The sequence below is a fragment of the Sceloporus undulatus genome, chromosome 1 (assembly GCF_019175285.1).
Source record: "Sceloporus undulatus isolate JIND9_A2432 ecotype Alabama chromosome 1, SceUnd_v1.1, whole genome shotgun sequence".
NCBI classification, from domain to species: Eukaryota; Metazoa; Chordata; class Lepidosauria; order Squamata; family Phrynosomatidae; genus Sceloporus; species Sceloporus undulatus.
In genome coordinates, this window is record NC_056522.1 from 57076121 (window position 1) to 57100059 (window position 23939).

Here is a 23939-nt window from a genome sequence, read left to right on the forward strand (position 1 = left end):
TAGTATTTGTAATATAATACTATTATATAATATAATACTATAGTAATATAATATAATATTAATAATATTTCTAAATAATAATATTTCTAAATTATAAATAGTAATAATATTTGTAACATTAATAATAATAATATTTCTAAATAATAACAATAATAATAATAATTCTTACAATATGTTCTGCATACGAGTTGAACAGATAGGGTGAAAGGCTGCAGCCTTGCCTGACCCCTTTGCCAACTGGGAACCACTCTGTTTCTCCGTCTTCCCTTCTGACAGCTAGTCCTGAGTACAGATTCCTCATCAGGGCTGTCAGGGCTGTTGGCACTCCCGTGTCTTCAAGGGCTTTCCATAGCCTTTCATGATCTATGCAGGCAAGTCTATGAAGCACATGGCACTCTACCACCTTTTAGCTCTACGTCTCAACCATAGAGCTGCCCAGAGCGGCCCAGAGCGTCTCTATGGTCCCAAAGGGGAAACCAGCCAATGTCCGTCGCTGGTTGGCGCCTGCGCAGTGCTGCCCTTGGCTGCCCCTCTCCCCAATTCCCTGGTTGCCCGAGGCAACGGGGCCTACCGTCTTTCTTTCGCCGCAGCCTCGGGATCATGTCTTGGGACCCCGTGAACACTCTCTGCGAGCAGCTGGTCAAGGCGGTGACGGTGACCATGGACCCGGCTTCCACGCAGCGCTACCGCCTGGAGGCCCTCAAGGTAGCCCGCCCCCGCGCCCCGCCGCCTGGGGCCTCCTTCGAGGAGCCACAGAGAGAGGCAGAGCGTTATTGTTGTCTCCGGCCCCTGGCGACCGGCCTCATCCTGGGCTGTTCTTGGCAGGACTGGCGCAGAGGGAGGCTGGGAGAGTGTCCCTTCTTGGCCAAGGCGGGCTTCCATGGCGGCTGAGCCAGGATCCGAACCCGGAGCCTCCAGAGTGGTAACCCTACACTCAAAGGGCGAGGTCTGGCAGTCCTTGCCCATAGAGAATCATCATTGGGGAATAGTGCCCATAGGGAAGCCATACTCACCCCTAGGAAACCATGGGCACGTCTTTCCCAATGATTCCCTATGGCGAGTCCTGCCGTTTGTTTTAGTACAGTACATCCCTCAAAGCGCTCTAGGGAAGCGGGTACATGCGGCTCCTTCGAGACACCTTGCAGCAAAATCTCTCTTGCAGCCCTGGATTCATGCATGGCTTTATAATAATAATAATGATGATGATGATGATGATGATGATGTTTTGCTTCTCTCCCACCTCTTCAGTCAGATGGACACTCTGTGTCTTTATCCCACCCCCACAGTTTCCTGGGCTCCACAGCCCCCTCTGGGTCTCCTCCATCCGACCCTCCCTCTCTCCCTCCAATTAATTGCTGGGCACCTTGCCCACCTGGCTGGGTAACTGGCTGCCTCCCAACCTTTTTGCTCTGGCGGTTTGGCTCAGGAGCCCAAAGCTCCTGGTTTCCCCACACCTGGAGGGTGGCCATCTGTCCTCCTCCCCACAAAGAAGGAGAAGGCTCTGCAGAGCCTTAGAGGGAAAATCCTTCTTCACACACATGTACCTTTATGCTTCTAAGTCATGATGCCTAGTCAGAATGGAGGGCAGTTTGGAATTCCTCCTGGACAAAAGTTTGAAATGGAGGAGATCCGTCCTGGACAGAAGGCTGGGATTGAGGGGACGTCCTGGAAAAGGAGGATGTCTGGTTGCACTGGCTATAAACGTCAATTCATGCTTCTTCGTCCTGGTCAAAACGGAGGACAGTTTGTAATTTCTCCTGGACAGAAGGTAGAAGTGGAGGACATGTCCTGGAAAAGGAGGGAGTCTGGTCAGCCTGCACATAAATGTAAATCCATGCTGCTTTGTCCTTCTGAAAATGGAGGACATTTTGGAATTCTTCCTGGACTGAAGGCTGAAATGTAGGAGATGTCCTGGGAAAAGAGGAGCAAGTTGGGCCACCCTGCACACCTGTTGCTGGGGCTTGGGCTGGAAGTTGAAGGCTTTGGTTTTGGGATGAGGAATGTGTAAGCAATACTTCCCATTTCTATGTAAGTTTGTGAGAGTTGGGCAGTGGAGAAATCAGATAAGAAGAAAATCAACTCGTTGGAGATGTGGTGCCAGAGAAGAGTGATGAGAATAAATATTGCGGAGGGCTAAAAAAAACACAATGGAGATGCCCTAGAGGAGATCAGACCTTAACTCTCCCTGGAAGCAGTAACTAAACTGAGGTTGCTCTAGTTTGGACATACCATGAGAATCTTAGAGTTGAAAGAGACCCCAACAGCCATCCAGTCTATGCCCCTGCCATGCAGGAACACAGAATCAAAACACCCCGGACAGATGGCCATCCAGCCTCTGTTTAAAAACCTCCAAAAAAGTAGACTTCGAAGGAGTGTGTTCCACTGTCAAACAGCTCTTACCTTCAAGAGGTTTTTCCTAAGGTTTAGGTGGAATCTTATTGCCTGTAACTTGCATCCATTGCTCCGAGTCCTGTTCTCTGGAGCTGCAGAAAACAAGCATGCTCAATCCTCAGCATGACATCCCTTCGAATAAAAAGGGCTTTCGTGTCATCTCTTAACCCTCTTTTCCTCAGGCTAAACATACCCAGCTCGCTAAGTTGCTCCTCATAGGGCATCCTTTCCAGAAGAAAGGACTCATTAGAAAATATTATAATGCCTGTGGAGGGCAACAGGAAAAGAGGAAGACTGCATTCCAGATGGATAGACTCAATCAGAGAAGTCATGGCCATCAATCTGCGGGAACTAACAGGACAGTTGAGGATAGGGTGACTTGGAGGTTCCTCATTCATAGGGTCACCATGGGTCGAAACTGACTCAAAGGCAGTTAACAACAGCAAAAAATGTGTGCTCCAGATTGGCTCTGCTGGCTGGGGAAATTCTAGGAATTGTGATATAAAAAAAGGAACTTTTCCAAGATGTGACCGGAAGCGACCTGAGATATGGGAGACTGATCATCTCCCTTGATAACTAATTACCACAACTGGCCTTAGGATTGTACCATATCTCTTCCTTGTCTTAGCCACCTACTCTGACCAAAACAATACACAGAAAGGTGGGAAATGATGAAACAGGAATAGGAGAACAGAGAGCCAGCATGGGGTAGTGGCTTGAGTCCTGGACTGTGGTCTTATTTGCGCTCCAGAAATAATGCAGTTTGACATTGCTTTAACTGTCATAGCTCAGTGCTGTGGAATTCTGGGATTTGTGTTTTGTGAGATATTTAGATTTTGTCAAAGGGTTCCTGTACCACAACAAAATGCGATTCTCAGAATTCCATAGCACCGAGCCATGGCAATTAAAATAGTGTAAAATGCATTTCTGCAGTACAGATTAGACCTATGGCTCTGGAGACCAGAATTTGAATTCTTGCTCAACCATGAAAGATCACTGACCTTGGGAAGATCACACTCTTTCAGCCTTTTGAGAAAGGCAAAGGCAAACACCCTCTGAACAGAACTTGCCAAGAAAACTCAGTGATAGGGTTACCATAAGTCAAAAATGACTTGAAGGCATGCAACAACAATTCAGTTGTGGTATTGCTGTGCTATGTCTGTGGACATTTGTAGAAACAGGAATTCTGCAGGCAGAATTACAGTAAGTCAGAAAATAAAAGATGTAGCACTACCAATTATTGTCCAGTTAGTCTGACATCAATACCAGGAAAGATTCTGGAGCAGATCATTAAACAGAGAGTCTGTGAACATCTAGAAGGCAATGCCATAATCACAAAAAAGTCAACATGGGTTTCAGAGAAACAAGTCATGCCAGACAAACCTAATCTCTTTCTTTGATAAAATTACCAGCTTGGTAGATGAAGGGTATGCTGTGGATATAGTATATCTTGATTTCACTAAGTCCTTTGACAAGGTTTCCCATGACATTCTTGCAAACAAGCTTGTAAAATGTGGGATAGACAAGGTAACTGTTACATGGATTTGTAACTGTTTGACCGGCTGAACCCAAAGGGTGCTCAACAATGGCTCCTTTTCATCCTAGAGAAGTGACCAGTGGGGTCTCACAGGCCTCTGTCCTGGGCCCAGTGCTATTCAACATCTTTATCAATGACCTGGATGACAGAATTGGGAGCATACTTATCAAATTTGCAGATGACACCAAATTAGGGGGAATAGCTAATACCCCAGAGGATAGGATCAAGATTCAAAATGACCTGAATAGACTAGAAAGCTGAGCCAAAGCTAACAAAATGAAATTCAACACAGAGAAATGTAAGGTATTGCACTTAGGGCGGAAAAATAAAATGCACAGATATAGGATGGGTGACACCTGGCTGAATGAAACTACGTGTGAAAGGGATCTAGGAGTCCAAGTAGACCACAAGTTGAACATGAGTGAACAGTGTGATGCGGCAGCTAAAAAAGCCAATGCTATTTTAGGCTGCATCAATAGCAGTATAGTGTCTAGATCAAGAGAAGTAATAGTGCCACTGTATTCTGCTTTGGTCAGGCCCCACCTAGAATATTGTGTCCAGTTCTGGGCACCACAATTCAGAAAGGACATTGAGAAACTGGAGCGTGTCCAAAGGAGGGTGACAAAAATGGTGAAGGGTCTGGAAACCATGCCCTATGAGGAAAGACTTAGGTAGCTGGGGATGTTTAGCCTGGAGAAAAGAAGGTTAAGAGGTGATATGATAGCCCTGTTTAAATATTTGAAAGGATGTCATATTGAAGAGGGAGCAAGCTTGTTTTCTGCTGCTCCAGAGAACAGGACCCGGAACAATGGATGCAAGCTACAGGAAAAGAGATTCCACCTCAACATTAGGAGGAACTTCCTGACAGTGAGGGCTGTTCGACAGTGGAATGCACTCCCTCGGAGGGTGATAGAGTCTCCTTCCTTGGAGGTCTTTAAACAGAGGCTGGATGGCCATCTGTCAGGGATGCTTTGATTTGGATTTCCTGCATGGCAGGGGGTTGGACTGGATGGCCCTTGCGGTTTCTTCCAACTCTACGATTCTATGATTCATGGAGTGAGGAGATGAAACAGGAACAGGAAATGGACAAAGGCTTGGGCTGCATCCACACTGCAGAAATAATCCAATTTGACACTACTTTAACACCATGGCTCAGTGATACGGAATTCTGGGATGTGTAGTTTGTTGTGATACCAGAGCCCCAGTATCTCATGAGTTTATGCATAAAGGAGACAATAGTAAAGGAAACATGGAAATGAGAAGTTTTATGGGGGGTTATTCAAAATCTTTTAGTGTAAGATCTAGGAATTTGAAATTGAGGCAGAAAGCAAGAAGCGAGTCCATATAAACTATTAATGGCAGCAGATGTAACTTAATGGAGGGAGTGAACTGGAAGAAAGGGAAGAAAATGTGTAGGGAGAAAATGAGAAATGAGGAAGGTCCACTGGAACCTAGGCAATACTGTAAATGTGTACAAGGAAGATGTGGAGCCTATTCTCGTCAATGAAACATATACTCATAAAGCAGGTGTGAGGAAGAGGGAAGTCTATTGAGTTTTATGATTGTTCCCACTTATTAAATTACAAAGTAGAAAAGAAGTAACAAATACAACATAATCTTAGTGGTCATTAATCTAAAAGCCTGTGCAAAGCTAGGAAGTGCACCAGAGTTTTAACTAAGATAAGCATAAAGTACAAGATCATAACCATGTTGCAAAAATCATTTCATTCTCCACATTCTTAGAACAGCTGTGAGAGACAGATTTTAATAAGTTTAACATTTTGATATTAGAATCAAGCATTACTTTTGATGTGTTGGTATCTTCACATCATGATTTTCTCCTGTAGGAAGGATATTCTTGTTTACTTTAAAAAATATTTTTCACATTTCAGTTCTGTGAAGAATTTAAAGAAAAAAGTCCAGTGTGTGTTCCATGTGGGTTGAAGCTGGCAGAGAAAACTCAGACTGCTATCGTACGGCACTTTGGTCTTCAGATCCTGGAACATGTGGTGAAGTAAGAAAGATCAGATGAACAACACACTCTGACACTATAATTTTTTTAAGTTTTCAAGGAGAAAGTCAGACTTCCACTTGTCAGAATTATCTTTAGTTATAATTTTGCTTTAGTTTATCATAGAGGACCCAATGGCATCTGAAAGAAAGGTGTATAATGTTAGGCAAATGTGGTATCTTATTTGTTGTGTGTGTAGCTTTGATGTCTGCCTTTTTTTTTCTTAGTGGTGCTACCAATATACTAGTTATTTGGTCCTCTCTTTCATGGTATTTCTCAAACTCCAGAAGAGATACCTTTACCTTAACTTTTACCTTTTTATTGCTCCTGCTTCCTATTGACAGACCCTCTTAATGAGTTTGTATCCTCCTTTTAAAGCCATCTGAAGTTTGACTGGCAACACATCTCAAGGCACAAATTCCATAAATTCATTACACTGTGTGATGACGTACTTCTGTTTTTGCCTTGTTTGAGTCTACCACTAGTCAATTTGATTGGATAACCTCATGTTCTCTTCTTAAAAGAGGAAGAAACTGTTTTCATTATTCACCAATGTTTGCACTATGCATAATTTTATAAATCTTTATTATGCTCCTCCTCTTTGTTGCAATTTTATGTTCACTTAACTAGGAGTAAATAAGTCAAATTGGGATACACTTCCTTTTGAGTAAATTCATATGGGGTGAGCAGCTAATCACTTTTTTTCTAAAATAAAAAGCTCCAAGCAGTCTACTTTCTGTGTTGATGTTTCCTCTGTGTTTTATAGGGCAGATTCCAGTGGAGAAATATAAGTCAGTCTTCACTTTTTCACACCAACAGTAGCCAAATTAAGCATGATACACTTTTTATTATAATGTAGAATTGACAACTTTGTGTTTTGTTGGACAGGTTCCGCTGGAACACTATGACTCGGCTTGAGAAAGTGTATTTGAAGAACAATGTGATGGGGCTCATATCTAATGTGAGTCTGCCTATTTGTGACAATAACTGGCTAAGGGATCTTGTAGCACTTTTGAGACTAACTGCGAAACCAATTGTAGCATAAACTTTTGTAGACTTGGGGGCAGTACAGACAGGTGTCTAAAAGCCGTCTCTGTAAGCCCCGCGTCTGTGCTGCAGCATCCGCATGCTGCAGCATAGACGTAACCTCCAAAAGGAGTTGCTCTAGACAGCTCCTTTTTTGAAGCGTCATAAGGGCTGCAACACAGCCCTATGACGATTCTTCCATCCAGAGCCGTTTGGACACTCGGGTGCATTTACGTCACTCGGCTGCACCCCGTGGACGGGGCCACAGCCTTGTGACGTAAGGGTGCCAATATTAGGGCTCGGCGAATATGGATGCTGTGCCCTATCGAGCCCTAATATTGGCGCAAACGGCCTGTCTGTACCGGGCCTTGGTCTACTTCCTCTAATGAAAGCTAATGCTATAGTTTCTTTTGCACAGTTGGTCTCAAAGATGCTACAAGATCCCTTTGCGTACTTATATTCAAGACTAACACAGGAGTGTTTCTGGATAAATAGCTAAGTTATCTTTTAATGGTAGAATATTTTTGAGGAAAGGTGTCACCAGCCAAAGTCTGATTTCACTTTAGTTTGAAACTGAGGCTTATTCACTTTAAAAATAAAAGGATTTATTATATTGATTGCAGTTTTCTTTTTCTTTTTTTAAAAAAACTTTATTAGTATTATACTACTTACAATAATATATGAAAACTTCTACATAATATTCCACATATATATGATATATCACATTGCCCTGTTACAGACTGCCAAAATAAAGCTGCTTCGGGTCTCTTTGGAGGTATGCTGTTTAAATGAAGCATGCATCTGAAGAATCCAGAAGCTGCACCAAAGCTGCACTCCAGTGCTTAGGAATGGAGTGTGGCTTTGGCGCAACCTCCGGACTCTTAGGACCCACGCATCATTCAAATAGCATACCTTCAAAGAGACCCAAAGCAGCTTTATTTTGGCAGTCTGTAACAGGCCATTATATCCCATTCTTTAGTACTTTATCTAAATCTAATTCTTATTTCCTTTCATCATATACTTTTCATAATCACATAAAGGTATAATACCATTAATTTTATCATTAATTCATTTTTCAATTCTTTTTCTTTTTCATTTCCCCCTCCCCCCCAAGTGCTCCCCATCACCAGAACCTGCTATCTTCTTATTACTCTACCCTCCAAAATTGTAATTCTTCCTCTGGGGGTAAAACACCTCCTTCTTTTGCTGAAGCCTTTTGTACATTGCTTCACAATCATTTCTCTTCATTATTCCTTTTTTTACCTTAATTCCACAAGTTAAGTTATCATTAATTGCTTTTTGCCATATCTCTTTATACCAATCTTGTATTTGTAGATCTCCCAGATCTTTCCACTTTTTTGCTATCATTAGTCTCGTGGCTGTTAATAAATTTGTAATTAAATCCTTTATTTATAGCCTGGGTGCAATTAATCTTGTCATATGTAGATAATAATGCTATCTTTGGACTAAATTCTAGATCAATTTCTATTATTTCTTTTATTTCTTTAAATACTATTTGTAAAAATTTATTTACAATTCTACAGCCCCATCACATATGAATATAAATGCCTATTTCTTGGCACCCCCTCCAACATAGCCTTGAATCATTCTTATTTATATGGCTTATCCTTACTGGCATTAAATACCATCTCCAAATTATTTTATAATAATTCTCTTTTATTCATATGGATAAATTTTTTAAATGACGTTGATTCCAAATTTTCTCCCATTCATGAACATTTATTGTTTGTCCTAAATCCTCTTCCCATATTGTCCTAAGATATTCTTACCTGTGTGATAGAGAACCCATATTTATCATAAGAATATAAAAAGCTGGCTTATTACTGAGTTGGTTATTGCTTCATCTAGCCCACTGTTGTCAGCTTTAGTTCACAGACACTCCAGAGTTTTAGGCAGGATTCTTTCCTGGACCTACCTGGAGATCCCTGGTATTCCATGGAGGCCTCTCATCAAAACATTAACTGGGCTTAACCTTGTTTAGCTTTTCTGGTTTGACAGTTTGGTATTTATAAGGAAGGACTATAGCTGGAGGCTTGCCTTGTGCGAAGTTTCCATCATATCTGTAGAAACAGAATTATAGAGGGAAATTATATCAAAATCCAGACACTCCTTAGCTTATTGACCTGTCTGGCTGTGAACTGTTTCACTCAAGACAAAATGCAAAGAGATTTTTTTGTTAAAGTAACAGTTGTCTTAATGCATTAGATTTCTCAACAGTAGCAGGTTATATTAATGTGATTGCATAATTTTAAAGGGAGGATTCTTCAATTATTTTTCAGCCGATAGGCTTGTAAATAGTGGATTATCTGTCTATTTTCTTCCATTTTGTAACTCTCAAGTGTCTTGTTCACAGGGTACACAGAATATTTTGGAGGAAGAAAGTCACATTAAGGATGTTGTTTCTCGCATCGTGGTGGAGATGATCAAGCGTGAATGGCCCCAGCACTGGCCAGACATGTTAAAGGAGCTGGACACACTCTCCAAACAAGGAGTATAGCATGCATTTTACATCTATTTATTTACTTACATACATACTTATTTTGTATTCCACCTTTTTCCCACAAGGCCTGGGCCAATTAAAAAAGCTTCTCAATTAAAAAAATAAATAAACACCAAATCACTGCATAAGACAGTATGAAATAGTTTAAAAGACATACAAAAGTTTAGAAAGATATATAAAACATCCCAGATTGCTGCACCTTTTCAGAATTTGTTTCTGTAGCCATTAATGACATCAAACAATAGAAGCACCATATATACATGAATCCTTTTGTATGATCCATAAATGCTCTCTCCAAAGATTACCTTTATATTAATGTTGTTTGTATCTTCAGGTGTTTTCTTTGTTTTTTACTTTAGGAGACGCAGACAGAACTGGTGATGTTCATACTTCTGCGCTTGGCAGAAGACGTGGTAACATTCCAGACTCTGCCAGCCCAGCGACGACGGGATATCCAGCAAACTCTCACCCAGAACATGGACAAGATCTTTAGCTTCCTGCTCAACACCCTGCAACAGAATGTTAACAAGTACAGACGCATGGTAAGTGTTTCCCTTCTGTTGGATTGATTAAGACTGAAGATCCTTATGATTATCGCCTGCAGTAGATCCTTCCACAGGAAGAGAGAGCCAGTAACACCTTTAACTGTATCTAGATCGCTCTTCCTGCCTGCAGTGGAACCTTCCACAGGAAGAGAGAGCCACTAACACCTTCAACTGTCTCTAGACTGCCCTCCCTGCCTGCAGTGGATCCTTCCACAGGAAGAGAGAGCCAGTAACACCTTCAACTGTCTCTAGATCGCCCTCCCTGCCTGCAGTGGATCCTTCCACAGGAAGAGAGAGCCAGTAACACCTTCAACTGTCTCTAGATCGCCCTCCCTGCCTGCAGTGGATCCTTCCACAGGAAGAGAGAGCCAGTAACACCTTCAACTGTCTCTAGATCGCCCTCCCTGCCTGCAGTGGATCCTTCCACAGGAAGAGAGAGCCAGTAACACCTTCAACTGTCTCTAGATCGCCCTCCCTGCCTGCAGTGGATCCTTCCACAGGAAGAGAGAGCCAGTAACACCTTCAACTGTCTCTAGATCGCCCTCCCTGCCTGCAGTGGATCCTTCCACAGGAAGAGAGAGCCAGTAACACCTTCAACTGTCTCTAGATCGCCCTCCCTGCCTGCAGTGGATCCTTCCACAGGAAGAGAGAGCCAGTAACACCTTCAACTGTCTCTAGATCGCCCTCCCTGCCTGCAGTGGATCCTTCCACAGGAAGAGAGAGCCAGTAACACCTTCAACTGTCTCTAGATCGCCCTCCCTGCCTGCAGTGGATCCTTCCACAGGAAGAGAGAGCCAGTAACACCTTCAACTGTCTCTAGATCGCCCTCCCTGCCTGCAGTGGATCCTTCCACAGGAAGAGAGAGCCAGTAACACCTTCAACTGTCTCTAGATCGCCCTCCCTGCCTGCAGTGGATCCTTCCACAGGAAGAGAGAGCCAGTAACACCTTCAACTGTCTCTAGATCGCCCTCCCTGCCTGCAGTGGATCCTTCCACAGGAAGAGAGAGCCAGTAACACCTTCAACTGTCTCTAGATCGCCCTCCCTGCCTGCAGTGGATCCTTCCACAGGAAGAGAGAGCCAGTAACACCTTCAACTGTCTCTAGATCGCCCTCCCTGCCTGCAGTGGATCCTTCCACAGGAAGAGAGAGCCAGTAACACCTTCAACTGTCTCTAGATCGCCCTCCCTGCCTGCAGTGGATCCTTCCACAGGAAGAGAGAGCCAGTAACACCTTCAACTGTCTCTAGATCGTCCTCCCTGCAGCCATCTGAGGAGTGACTTTCATCCACCAGGCCTCCCTCAGCGGAAAGGGCCTCTCTTTCCTACATCCATCTGAGGAGTGACTTTCATCCACCAGGCCCGCCTCAAGGGAAAGGGCCTCCCATTCCTATATCCATCTGAGGATTGAGTCTGATCTATCGGGCCTGCCTCAAGGGATAGAGCTTTCCTTCCCTGCATCCATCAGCCACCTCTTCTTCCATCACTCCCAGCAGCTGGGACCTTGAGCAAAGGCTTCCAATCCCACCCCTTCCTTCTCTATTAAATCCCTTGTGCCTTATGGTATTTAGGCAATATTATCAAGTACAGTTGGCTATTATATTCCTACTTTTGTCATTGTTATCTTCTCTTCTTTTGATTATTGCTTACTGAATCCTTTCCTTCCCATGGCTCCACGCATCTCTCCTAACCTGATCCCTATTCGACCTCTTCCTATCTCCCAGCTTCCATTCCTCTGTTCACTCTGGAACTGTCGCTCTGTTGCTCCGAAAGCGACTGCTGTCCATGATCTTTTTCTCTCTAGATCATTTAACCTTCTCGCTCTTACTGAAACCTGGCTCCCAGCCCATGATACTGCTACCTCCGCTGCCCTTTCTTTTGGCGGTCTCTCATTCACTCACACAAGCCGCCCTGAGGGTAGAGGAGGAGGGGTCGGTATACTGTTATCCAATTCCTGCCAGTTTCAAGTTCTTTCTTTCCCCCCAACTATTGTTTCTCTTCATTCGAGTCTCACTGTATTCAACTCTTTTTTCCTTTATAGCTCCGAGTTGCTGTCATCTATCGCCCTCCTGGTTCTGCTACCCAGTTACTATCTGACTTTGAATCTTGGCTGACGTTTTTTCTATCTGATACAGTCCCTTCTCTGATCCTAGGTGACTTTAATATTCACCTTGACAATCCCAACAATCCTTCTTCATCTCGCCTTAGCTCCCTGTTTGCTTCTTTTGGCCTTCAGCCTCATTCTAACTCCTCAACCCATTCCTCTGGTCACTGTCTCGACCTAATTCTTGCTGCTAAGTGCGTCATTTCCGACTACCTGGCATCTGATTTTCCATTGTCTGACCATCATTTAATTTCTTTTACTCTTACTTATATCCCACCTCCTCGTCGTACTGTCCAGTGCCATTTCCGCGACCTTCAGACTGTTAACTCTGACCATCTCAATCAGACTTTGAATTCATCTCTCGCTTCTCTAGATCTTGGGGACTGCTGATTCAGCAATGTCTTTATTTAATTCCACTCTTTCTTCAACTCTCGGCGGCTTTGCTCCTGTATCTGTACATGTGTCTTCCCCCATGACTAGGCCTCAGCCCTGGCTCACTCCCACTATCAGGTTATTCCGGTCCTGCTCTCGAGCGGCCGAACGTCTTTGGAAAAAGTCTAGGGAACGGGCCGATTTCATTCATTATAAATTCATCCTTTTATCTTTTTCACGTGCTCTGTCTATGGCAAAACAGAACTATTTTAAATCGCTGATATGCGCTAATGAGAGGCGTCCGCAGCATTTGTTCTCCTGCTTCAATACACTACTAAAACCGTCCTCTCCCCCTGTCTTCTCATCATTTTCCCCCACTGACTTCGCCAACTACTGCATCACTAAAGTCACTACTATTCGATCTGAAATAGTTCCTCCCGACTTGCCCCCTACCACTAACCTCCTGGTACCTTCTACTAATAAACTCTCTGGGTTTCCCCCCTGTTTCTCTGGATGAACTCTCTACGCTGCTAAATTCTTCCAAACCTACTACCTGTTCTCTTGATCCTATTCCCTCCCATCTCCTAATCTCTATAGCCCCTTCTCTTTTGCCCTCGCTCCTCTATATCTTTAATCTCTCTCTCTCTCTATGGGTTCCTTCCCTTCTGACTTCAAACATGCTCTCATTTCCCCAATTCTGAAGAAACCTTCTCTTGACCCCTCTTCTTTGTCTAGCTATCATCCAATTTCTCTTCTTCCTTTTCTTTCTAAGGTCCTAGAACGGGTCGTTTATTCTCGCTGTATTAAGTTTCTTGAAACCAACTCCATCCTGGACCCTTTCCAGTCTGGCTTCCGCCCACAGCACTCTACAGAGACAGCCCTCACCAAGATCTCAAACGATCTCTTGTGAGCCAAGGCAAATGGTCTCTACTCTATTCTCATTCTTCTTGATTTGTCTGCGGCCTTTGACACTGTTGATCACTGTCTCCTGGTTGATTTACTTTCTGACCTTGGGTTCTCCGACTCTGCTCTCGACTGGTTTAAATCTTACTTGTCAGATAGATCTTTTGCAGTGGTCACGGGTGGTCAGACTTCATCCTCTGTTCCCCTGTCTGTTGGAGTTCCCCAGGGCTCTGTCTTGGGTCCCCTTCTGTTCTCTCTATACACACTGTCCCTAGGTAAACTCATCAGTTCTTTTGGTTTCTCCTATCATCTGTACGCCGACGACACTCAGCTGCATCTCTCCACCCCTGACCTTTCGACAGGGCTTGAACAGCAAGTTTCTTCTTGTCTGACTGCCATCTCTCAGTGGATGCGGCTTTGGCGCTTGAAGCTCAACATGTCTAAGACTGAGCTTCTCGTCTTTCCACCTAAACTCACCCTTCATTATTCATTTTCTGTTTCTGTCGATGACACTTCTATTCAACCGGTTCATCAAGCCCGCAGTCTTGGCTTCATTTTTTACTCTTCTCTGTCATTTATTCCCCAGATCCAGTCCACCGCCAAGGCCTGTAGATTCTTTCTCCACAACATTGCCAAGATCCATCCATTCCTCTCAATCTCTACTGCCAAGACTCTGGTCCATGCCCTAGTGGTTTCGCGACTAGATTATTGTAACCTCCTTCTAACAGGGCTTCCTCTTTCACACCTCCATCCTTTAATCTCTGTCCAATATTCAGCTGCCCGTATTGTCACATCCACTCGCCGCTTTGACCATATTTCTCCTCTTTTCTCCTCCCTTCATTGGCTCCCCTTCCCCTTCCACATCCGGTACAAGCTTTTGTTATTGACTTTCAAAGCCCTCCATGGATTGGCCCCTCCTTACTTATCTGACCTTCTTTCTCCTTACATTCCTACTTGCACCCTCCGCTCTGGTAGTCAAGGTCTCCTGTCACAGTGTAGGACTACCACTGCCCCCTGCCGAATTCGTCCCTTCTCGCTTGCTGCCCCTTACTCCTGGAACCTTCTTCCCCCACATGCACACCTCATCGCTTCTCTACCCAGTTTCAAAACTGAGTTAAAGACTATATTGTTTAGAGAAGCGTTCCCAGAGGCGAGCCCCTCTCTGACCCAGGAAGCCTCCTTTTAACCATTCATTAAGAAGCCAAGCCCTTCCTCCAGTCCATCTGCCTTGGTCCAGGCCTCGGAGGTGGAGAAGTTCTGCTGGACCTTAACCTATTCTCCACCACCACTCCCTTCTCCTTTTGTGTTGTGTCTTTTTAGATTGTAAGCCTGAGGGCAGGGAACCGTCTGACTAAAAGATTGTATGTACAGCGCTGTGTAAATTTACAGCGCTTTATAAATAAAGGTTAATAATAATAATAATAATAATAATTTCAAAATGTATTTATTCTCTAGCCCACATTTAGTAAGGTAGTTAAGAGTGTGACAACCCTTTTACTACAATTCATGATTTTGCTGTGAACAAAGACCCAATATGAGGTTTTGACCAGGAGCTCTTAGGATGCATGAAGTAGCAATAACTATCAGCTGTCTTCAGTTACTAATGTGTCATTTAGTTATGCAAGATATATACTCTTGGTATGGTGTTGCTAGCTAGAACATCAATTTCTGTAGTGAATCTGGTCTCTCTTAAAGTCCTTTCTGTCTGGGAAATAGTTGGATTGGTACCTCATCTGAAACAATCATCCCATAAATATTAATGCTTCTGAATCTACAGTGTGCAGGCCAGCATGGGGTAACGGTTTACATGTTGGACTATAACTGGAGACCAGGGTTTGAATCCCCATTCAACCATGGAAATCCACTGAGTGAGCTTGAGCAAGCCACACTCTCTTAATCTCTAAAGAAGACAGAGGGAATCCCCACTCTGAGCAAACCTTGCCAAGTAAACCCCTCCAGAAATGACTTGAAGGCACACAGAAAGTTCTGATCATTATCCAATTTATAGATCCAGTCCCTCAGCTTGTTTTTAACTCCAGGAAAGATAAAAAATATTTGTTGAAAGGGTTTTTAATAAGTCTTGAACTAGCTTAGCCCGACCACCTTACTTCCATTACTTGCCTAAACAAAACTTAGGGAGGTGGTCCTCTGTCATGTCAAAGACCCTCATATAATAAAAAAGAGCTGCCATCTCAGCCCTATCTTTTACAGATACCACACATGTCTCTGTCCTGAGGAATGCAGCTGGAGTTCCTAGAGGAACTGCCAACAAGTACCTCAAAAACTTGTTCTGACAGATCTGCAGATTACTATGATTCCCCGTCCCCTGGATTTCAATACCATATTGCATTTGAGCAACTACTTTCCCTAAACACACTTCCAATACTGCGATTACCAGCCTGGCACCTCTAGAATAGAAAAAAATCAGTATAGTATGGGCTGACCTCTGTGCTGTTTTGTAGCTGAGTCTTCCAATAATATACTGATATTGAGATCAAATTCCAAAAGCATCTTTCATTCTTCCACAGAGTTGCCATCCCCAACTCCTTCCACTGAGCATGTCCTCAGCATGTCTTTTTTTCTTTCTTCCTTAATAAAGCTTTATAAATAATGCAGCAGGAAGCCATTGTTTCTAAATTAGCTTTCAATTTTTTCTGCCTTATCCTTCTGGTTAGTTGAACCAGATTCTTTTTAGCTGCACAAAACAACAACAGCAACAAACATTATCATACCAGTCCACTTTGCCAGAGGCAATTCTAGGCTGATGGACCATTTTCGTTAAAAGTGGCCTTAAGACTACAAAAATAGCCATAATACAGGATCCATGTATGATTTCACAATGTTCTGATTTACATTCAAAAGATAAGAATTATTCAGATGCTCTTGGACTGAATGTTCAGCAGAAGAAGACTACTTAAAGTCCCCCCCCCCCATAATTATTGTTCCCTCTGCCAGATCAATAGGTGGAGGGAGCCGTTGAGGGGCTGATGTGGAAATGTACGGAAGGATACGTAAATGATAACTTTCTGGGTGGTCTAAAATATTGTAGCTCATCCTATAGGTCAGTGATGGTGAACCTTTTAGAGGCCGAGTGCCCAAACTGCAACCCAAAAGCCACTTATTTATTGCAAAGTGCCATGTCCCTCTGGCTTTCTAGTAACAAACTGTGGCAAACTCTATGCTGGGGCGATGGCACATGTGCCCACAGAGAGGGCTCTGAGTGCCACCTCTGGCACGCGTGCCATAGGTTTGTCATCACTGCTATAGGTCTATAACTTTGAAGAGCAGAAGATGTAATCAATAACACTACATACTCTGCTGTTAGGTAATGCATGATATCCATTAGAATTATCCCACGAACTGCTGTGAAGGCATATCAAGCACAGGCACATTAACTCAAAGTCCTACCTTCTTTATTTACCACTTTGACCAAAAAAACCCAACAATAAGGTAAAAACTCTCATTATAGTTCAGACCAAGAGCATGGTTGTTTTAGGATACTGTATCTCACAAAGATTCAGAGCCTCCTTCAGTTCATCCGAAAAGAACCTTGAGCTCCCAGTTTTATTAGTTGGACAATATATGTTAACGTAAATTAGAGCATCAACCTCTGTACCCCAGTTACCTCTAAACAATACAGTCAAAATAAAATTTCTTTTTTCAACCGATAAATTACTGGAGACATAATGTCCAGCTCTACTGAAACTTAAGTAGCACTTCCCTTCTTATAAAATTTGGTTGCAGGAAACAAAAAGGAACTAAATGTTTGTATCAAATGTGTCATTGTATCAAATGTGTCATTGAGTGCACTGATGCACTGTACAGTACAGGCAATTTATCACTTGTGCAACTGTATTGTCGGGCCAGTGGGATGGCAGCTAGGTGGAGAAAGGGAGGTAATTGGTAATTATGGGTGATTTGTTCATGCGATGATGTGCATGCGTGGTGGGAAGGCAAAAAGAAAAGAAAAAACGAGGTGCAGCTTGACATCGTGTGGTCCAGACTGCTTGTGGGTGTTTGGCCTGCCTTGGGAGCAGGCCATGAGGACAACGAGATTTCCAGCTGTTTTGGGAAAAACTGGGATCAACCTCGTTTTTCCCGTCTGTTTACTCAGCTCCTGAGTCCAAGATATTGATATATTGTTCATTCTCTTTAAATTCACTTGAACTTATGATTTTTTCTTTGAATCAAATGAGGTTAAAATCTGAGCCTTTCTTCTTTCACTAAAGAGGAATTCAGCGGAAAAGCCTTTGGTTTTATTCTCTGTAATAAGAAGGGGACTCTAAAGAAGTAAGGAGAAACCCCCATGTATTTCAGTAACTCATTCAGCTCTATTCTTTTCTTCTTCCAGAAAGTGGATGCATCTCAAGAATCAAAAGTAAGTCAAGCCAGAGTGAGAAGCACAAAATGTTTTCCTATTCACTGTGTCGCCAAACTCTTGTTCAGTAGCCATGACCTTCATTTAACAGTTCAGTTTTTTAGACCCCTGTAATAAACTAGTCTCATCTGCAACTTCGATCAGTACGGTGGGCCCTTGGTATCTGCTGGAGTTGGGCAAAATCCGTGAATGCTCAAGTCCCATTAAATACAATGGCATAGTAAAATGGGGTTTCTTATATAAAATGTCAAAATCAAGGTTTGCTCTTTAGAATTTATATATATTTAAAATGTATTCAAGCTGTGGATGCTTGAATCCATGGATAAAAAAATCTGTGGATATGGGGGACTTAATAGGTAAAATACAAATACAGTAAAACTCATGGGTAATAGCCAGTTGTAATCTCTCCTTGATGAAATCGTTTCTGGTAATGGAAAGGGAAAGCATGTTTCCCTTCCAATCCCCTACGATTTGTCAAAATATATTTCAAAGGATTGGCACATCCTCTGTAGCAGACTTTGGATGGTAGGGCTTCAAAATGGGAAAGAGGGGACCTGCCATGTGAGGCAAAAATCTGCTTGTATGGTATTGGATTTCACCTGTGTATAAGTCGGCCCTTCATATTCACGGATTTGGGATTTGCGAATTTGGTTATTTGCAATCTCAGTGGCACAAACCCTGCCCACCCCATGCCTAGGAAAACTGCCTACAGCTATCCCAGGCATGGGAGGAAGTGGTCAGAGCTCTTGCGCAAGTTCCTCTAGTCCCTCTTCCTGTGCCTGGAATAGCTGTAGTGGGAGGAGGGACCAGGGGAGCCTGCATGAGAGGTCTGCCCACCTTGTCCTCCCCCATGCCTGGGATAGCTGTAGCCAGCTATCCCGGGCATCGAAGGAGGGACTAGGGGAGCCCACCGGAAAGCAAGCTCTGCCCATTTTCTCCTCTGGTGCCTGAGACAGCTGTCTACAGCTGTCCCAGGCATTGGAGGACAGGATGGGTGGAGCTTGCCTTATTTGCAAATTTTGCACATTTCCTTATTTGCAAATGGGGGTTAGGGCCGACTATACATAAAAAAAAGACCTTAAGCATTAGTAAAACTGCATCCACACTGCAGACCCCACTTTAACTGTCAGGGCCCTATGCTATGGAATTCTGGGAATTGTATTGTGAGACGTTTAGCCTTCTCTGTCAGAGAGCTCTGGTGCCACAACAAACCACAAACCCTAGAATTCCATAGCATTGACCCATTGCAGTTAAAGTGTATCAGACTAGATTATTTCTGCATTGTGGATGCAGCCTGAATTAGCATTTCATTCAAGTGGACTAACAGTGAAGAAGATGTGTTCATTTTCTTTGGGAGAAGCATGATAGTAAAGTTGGAAGGAAAATGAAACCATCCTAGAGATGAATTCAGAAAACAAAACAGAAAAATTGGCACATTTTTTCCAAGGATAAATGTTCACTTCTAAAGGATAAAAAATTGGAAAGTTTGAGGAACATAAAAAAACTTTAATACAATATTTTCTCTTAAGATAAAGTTTTATTTATTTGAAATGCTATGAACTTCATAGTACTGTATGAAGAATTAGAGAACTGTAATTCCTATGAATTATAGCTATGTTCAGCACATAAGATGCACAAGATAATAATAATAATAAATAATAAAAGCTTTATTTTTAGCCCGCCTTTCCAGGGATCAGGGCGGGTTGCAGCATCTATAATACAAATAGTCAATAACATCCATAACAATTAAAAACCACAATAGTCTCAACATTATTAAAAACATCAGTATAAAATGGCCTGCAATACAAACAGTTATCCAACTAGCACAAAGTGCAATAGTGAGGAGAGGGATGGGGTTACTTCCGGGGTATTAGGGGTACGCCTGATGGAAAAAGTACGTTTTAAGCCCTTTTTTTGAATTGGTCCAGAGAAGTGGCCAAGCGGAGCTCGCCGGGAAGCGAGTTCCAGAGGTTGGGGGCCGAGATGGAAAAGGCCCTCTGTGTAGTAGTAGAATATCTTACCTCCGGAACTCGCAGCAGTTGCTTCCCGGCTGATCTGAGTGTGGGGCGGATTGTATGGAGAGAGGCGGTCCTCCAAGTACCCTGGGCCCAAGCCATGTAGGGCTTTATAGGTAATAACCAACACCTTGTATTGCGCCCGGAAGCGAATAGGCAGCCAATGAAGATCTTTAAGAATTGGGGTTATATGGCTGGTCCTGGACGAACCAGTAGCCAGTCTTGCTGCCATATTCTGAACCAATTGAAGCTTCCGAGTATGGTACAAGGGTTGCCCCATGTAGAGAGCATTACAGAAATCCAAATGAGAGGTTACCAGAGCATGTACCACCGTTTCAAGGTTCCCCCGGCCTAGGTAGGGTCGCAGCTGGCGTATCAGCCTAAGCTGATAACAAGTGCTCCTGACCGTCGCATTCACCTGAGATGTGAGGTGGAGCGATGCGTCCAGGAGCACCCCCAGACTGCGAGCTGAGTCCTTCCCGGGGAGCGTAATCCCGTTCAGGACAGGTGGACAAACAGCCATCCCCAGGCCAGGGGAACCTATCATGAGCACTTCCGTTTTCTCTGGATTCAGACTGAGTCTGTTTTCTCTCATCCAGCCCATTACCGACTCCAGACAGGCATCCAGAGGAAAGATGCCATCCCTGGTCACTGCATCAGTTGGAGACACAGAGAAGACTATTTGGGTGTCATCAGCGTACTGATAACACCACGCCCCGTGTCTCCGGATGATCTCTCCCAGCGGTTTCATGTAAATGTTAAATAGCATAGGGGACAGAATGGCTCCTTGAGGGACACCAGATGTAAGTGCCCTCTTATCGGAGCACATGTCCCCCCAGCTGCACCATCTGGAATCTACCCGAGAGGTAGGAACGGAACCACTGGAGCGCAGTGCCTCCGATTCCCAACTCCCTCAGGCGTTCCAGAAGGATACCATGGTCAATGGTATCGAAAGCCGCTGAGATGTCTAAGAGCACCAACAGGGACACGCTACCCCTGTCCATGCCCAGACGGAGATCATCGATCAGGGCAACCATGGTAGTCTCAACCCTGTAGCCCGCCCGGAAGCCGGTTTGAAATGGGTCTAGAAAATCAGTATCAGACCGATTGAAGCTGGATGGCAACCGCCCTCTTGATCATCTTCCCTAAAAATGATGTACTCATCATGACAACAGCATACTAAGGAAGGCTTTTGCTTATGATAAAAAATTATTGAAAAGTTCCATAGTTTCAACTTTGTATTACACTTCATATCCAAATATGCTGCTAGCCTAGTCATTAAGATAGGCCAAAACAGAAGAGCTAAATAAAGCAGTTTCCAGACACTTTGGGGGTGTGGCATTTAGATGACACTCCTCCAAAGCGGCCAGAAGCTGCTCCAAGGCTGACTAAGGTGGCCTGTTTGAGACTGTGGCTGTGGCCTGCATCGGGGGTGGGACGTGCGCTTGTCATGGTCCCGAAACAATTGTGGCCAGAGATCACGCCTTCCAGGCTGTCTGCTTTGGCCCTTAGCGACTATTTCTGTCCAAAAGCATTTCAAGTTTCGCCCCTCTACTTATTAGATGACAAAAAGTAAGATGCATATGTTTGGGGTAAGCAGTGGCCCTTGTTTAGTATACAACATTTTCACAATTTTGCTTGTACAAACTGAAGGTATGTATATGCTTAAATTCTACAAATAGATCCAATAGTATAATTTCATATGCTCAGGTATAAAAAGAAAGGATTTATCTTCCTGAAGGAGTAAAGTAAGTGTGTATTTGATCTGAAAATAAATATGGCATTTATTTCAGTGTTCCCCAAGTTCTGGGGTTTTTTTTCTGGGGGGAAAATCAGGGAAAAATATTTTTTGTGGCTTTAAAATTTCTAAAAAAAATCCATCTCTAATCTATCCTAAATTTATTTTTCTCTACCAGTGTTCAAATACTTGTTTGGGAATTTTGAGAAAATTACTCCAATGGTGTATACTGACTAAGTTCATCTATCTATAGGGGGAATGTGTTAATGTGTTTCATATTACTGAGTGTCTTGCAACCAAAGCTAGAACCTAGCAAATTTTAAAATTTATTTGGGCCAGTCAGTGTGCTTGCTCTGTGATCTGCTGTAAGTACTTTGTGAAGCAAGTTACAGAATCAATTATTGTCTGACTTTTCAATTGCTGTCTGTCCACAGGCACAAGCAAATTGTCGAGTAGGGATAGCAGCACTCAATACTCTGGCTGGCTACATTGATTGGGTGGCTATGAATCACATCACTGCAGATAACTGCAAGCTCTTAGAGATGTTGTGCCTGCTTTTGAATGAGCCAGAACTTCAAGTTGGAGCAGCAGAATGCCTTTTGATCGTGGTCAGCAGGAAAGTGAGTTTCTCTTCTCTTTGTCTCTTTCATGAAGGATCTTTGTACATGAACTGGCTCCATGGATATGAAATAAGACTGAGCACTGTAAAGCCATGAAGTCACTTTTTTTCCTACTAAGAGTTTCTCCTGGTCTGCACAACTCTGGACTCTCCATTTATCTAACCTTATCTAGAGGGCATTTGTTCAGCAGGGGAGATTTTTTCATTGGACGATTCCCTTTATTATAATTATTTATTTTATTGATTTATTTCCAGGATTTATATCCTGCCTTTCTCCCATAGTGGGATTGTAACACTGATATCATACATTACCTGTGGCAGCACTAAGAATGGGGGGAAATGTGCAGAGTTAACTATTGGCATATTGTTTGTTTTTGTTTTTTGCATCACTTATGTGAGCAGAAGAAGCTTCCACTTGCTTGTAACAACTACATTTTCAACTTCTACTTGTTCTTGAAAACTTCACATGAGGTATGCTTTGACAAAGATTTCCTATGCTTTTTTCATAGGGGAAATTGGAGGATCGCAAGCCCTTGATGGTTTTATTTGGGGATGTTGCCATGCACTACATACTCTCTGCTGCTCAGTGAGTAGTATTGTCAACTATTGTGAACACATGATGAATGCTTAATGAAAATGAGCTGCCCTAAATTTAACATAACATACTGTGTCACCCCTATCATAACCTATTTAAGTGACTATCAGTATATGTTCTTGGCTCAGGGGTGGGCAGAGCTGCCAAACCCACACCATAGAATGCTCCACCTCAAGCCAATTCTTTATCTGTTTACATTCTGTCTTTCAAGACACACATTTCATTTCAGTGCAGTTTACAAATTTAGAGAAGAATATACATCTTTTTTAAAAAGTATAAACTGACATAAAGGTAAAAATACAGATAATCTTTAAAAAGTCAGTAGCAACAATAAAACGTGTAGTAACATATGAAGCTCTAAATGGCTTGGGACCTCAGTGCTTGAAGTAGTGCCTCTCCCTATATATTTCCTCCCTGAGGAATGCTGAAGGATCCCTCTTTTGTGGTCCAGCAGTGCAGTAATACATTGTGTGAGAACATGAAAAAGAGCCTTCTCTGTCTGGCACCCCATTTGTGAAATGCCTTCCCTGGCTGGTATCAATGTTGGCATCATTTTGGTGCCAAGTTAAAAAAAAATATTCAAGTCATTGGGGCCTAATGGTTTTATTCAGTTTGTAACTGTACATGGTTTGAACTGTTTTAATTTGTTTCATTGTGTTATTTTAATCAGTGAGAGAACCAAAGACACTTTCAGAGGCGAGGTGTTTCTTAGCTGCAAAGCCACCACCATCTGCTGCCAACCAAATAGGTCTTGTTGTTAGGCACATAAACAGGGTCTGTGCAAGGTCCAGGGTGGTCTGTACTGGTCTATACTAGTGAGACACTCATTCAGATAGCCTTCTTCCAAGCTTTTGAATGACCAGGTAACAAGCAGACTTTGAACTGAATAAGTTCGGATTGATAGTAGTTGTGTTGGTATGATTCAGGAACATTCTAGCATCCTAAAGTCTGAGGGATTTTACAAGATCTGGGCGTGTAGGCCAGCATGATATAGGCCCTGCAGAGGGTCTTTTTTCAAAACCAGAAGTTAATTCCTGTTATGGGGGGGGAATGAGATCTATCTTGGGCATAAAACAGGTCAGGAGGGAGTAAAGGCTGACAGAATCGCTCCTCATAGGTCAAGGGGGCTTCGTTTTTTAAAAAAAGAACAAGTGAGGGGTGAGGTAAGGGTACACCCTTGACGTTTTC

The 23939-nt window shown here is 43.1% G+C and overlaps 1 protein-coding gene across 2 annotated transcripts in view; it reads left to right on the forward strand.

Annotated features, from left to right (window-relative positions):
* The first annotated feature begins 469 nt into the window (after positions 1–469).
* XPO5 (exportin 5) overlaps positions 470–23939 on the forward strand; it is a 75807-nt gene continuing 52337 nt past the window's right edge. Inside the window, exons 1-8 of one of the 2 annotated variants that reach the window (XM_042452212.1) lie at positions 470–705; positions 5821–5942; positions 6828–6900; positions 9340–9477; positions 9846–10028; positions 17758–17784; positions 21972–22157; positions 22666–22742. In XM_042452212.1, coding sequence (XP_042308146.1) covers positions 484–705; positions 5821–5942; positions 6828–6900; positions 9340–9477; positions 9846–10028; positions 17758–17784; positions 21972–22157; positions 22666–22742 — 1028 coding nt within the window. In that variant the 5' untranslated portion in view covers positions 470–483. The remainder of the gene's footprint in view (positions 706–5820; positions 5943–6827; positions 6901–9339; positions 9478–9845; positions 10029–17757; positions 17785–21971; positions 22158–22665; positions 22743–23939) is intronic. The other variant, XM_042452205.1, reaches the window with a different exon arrangement.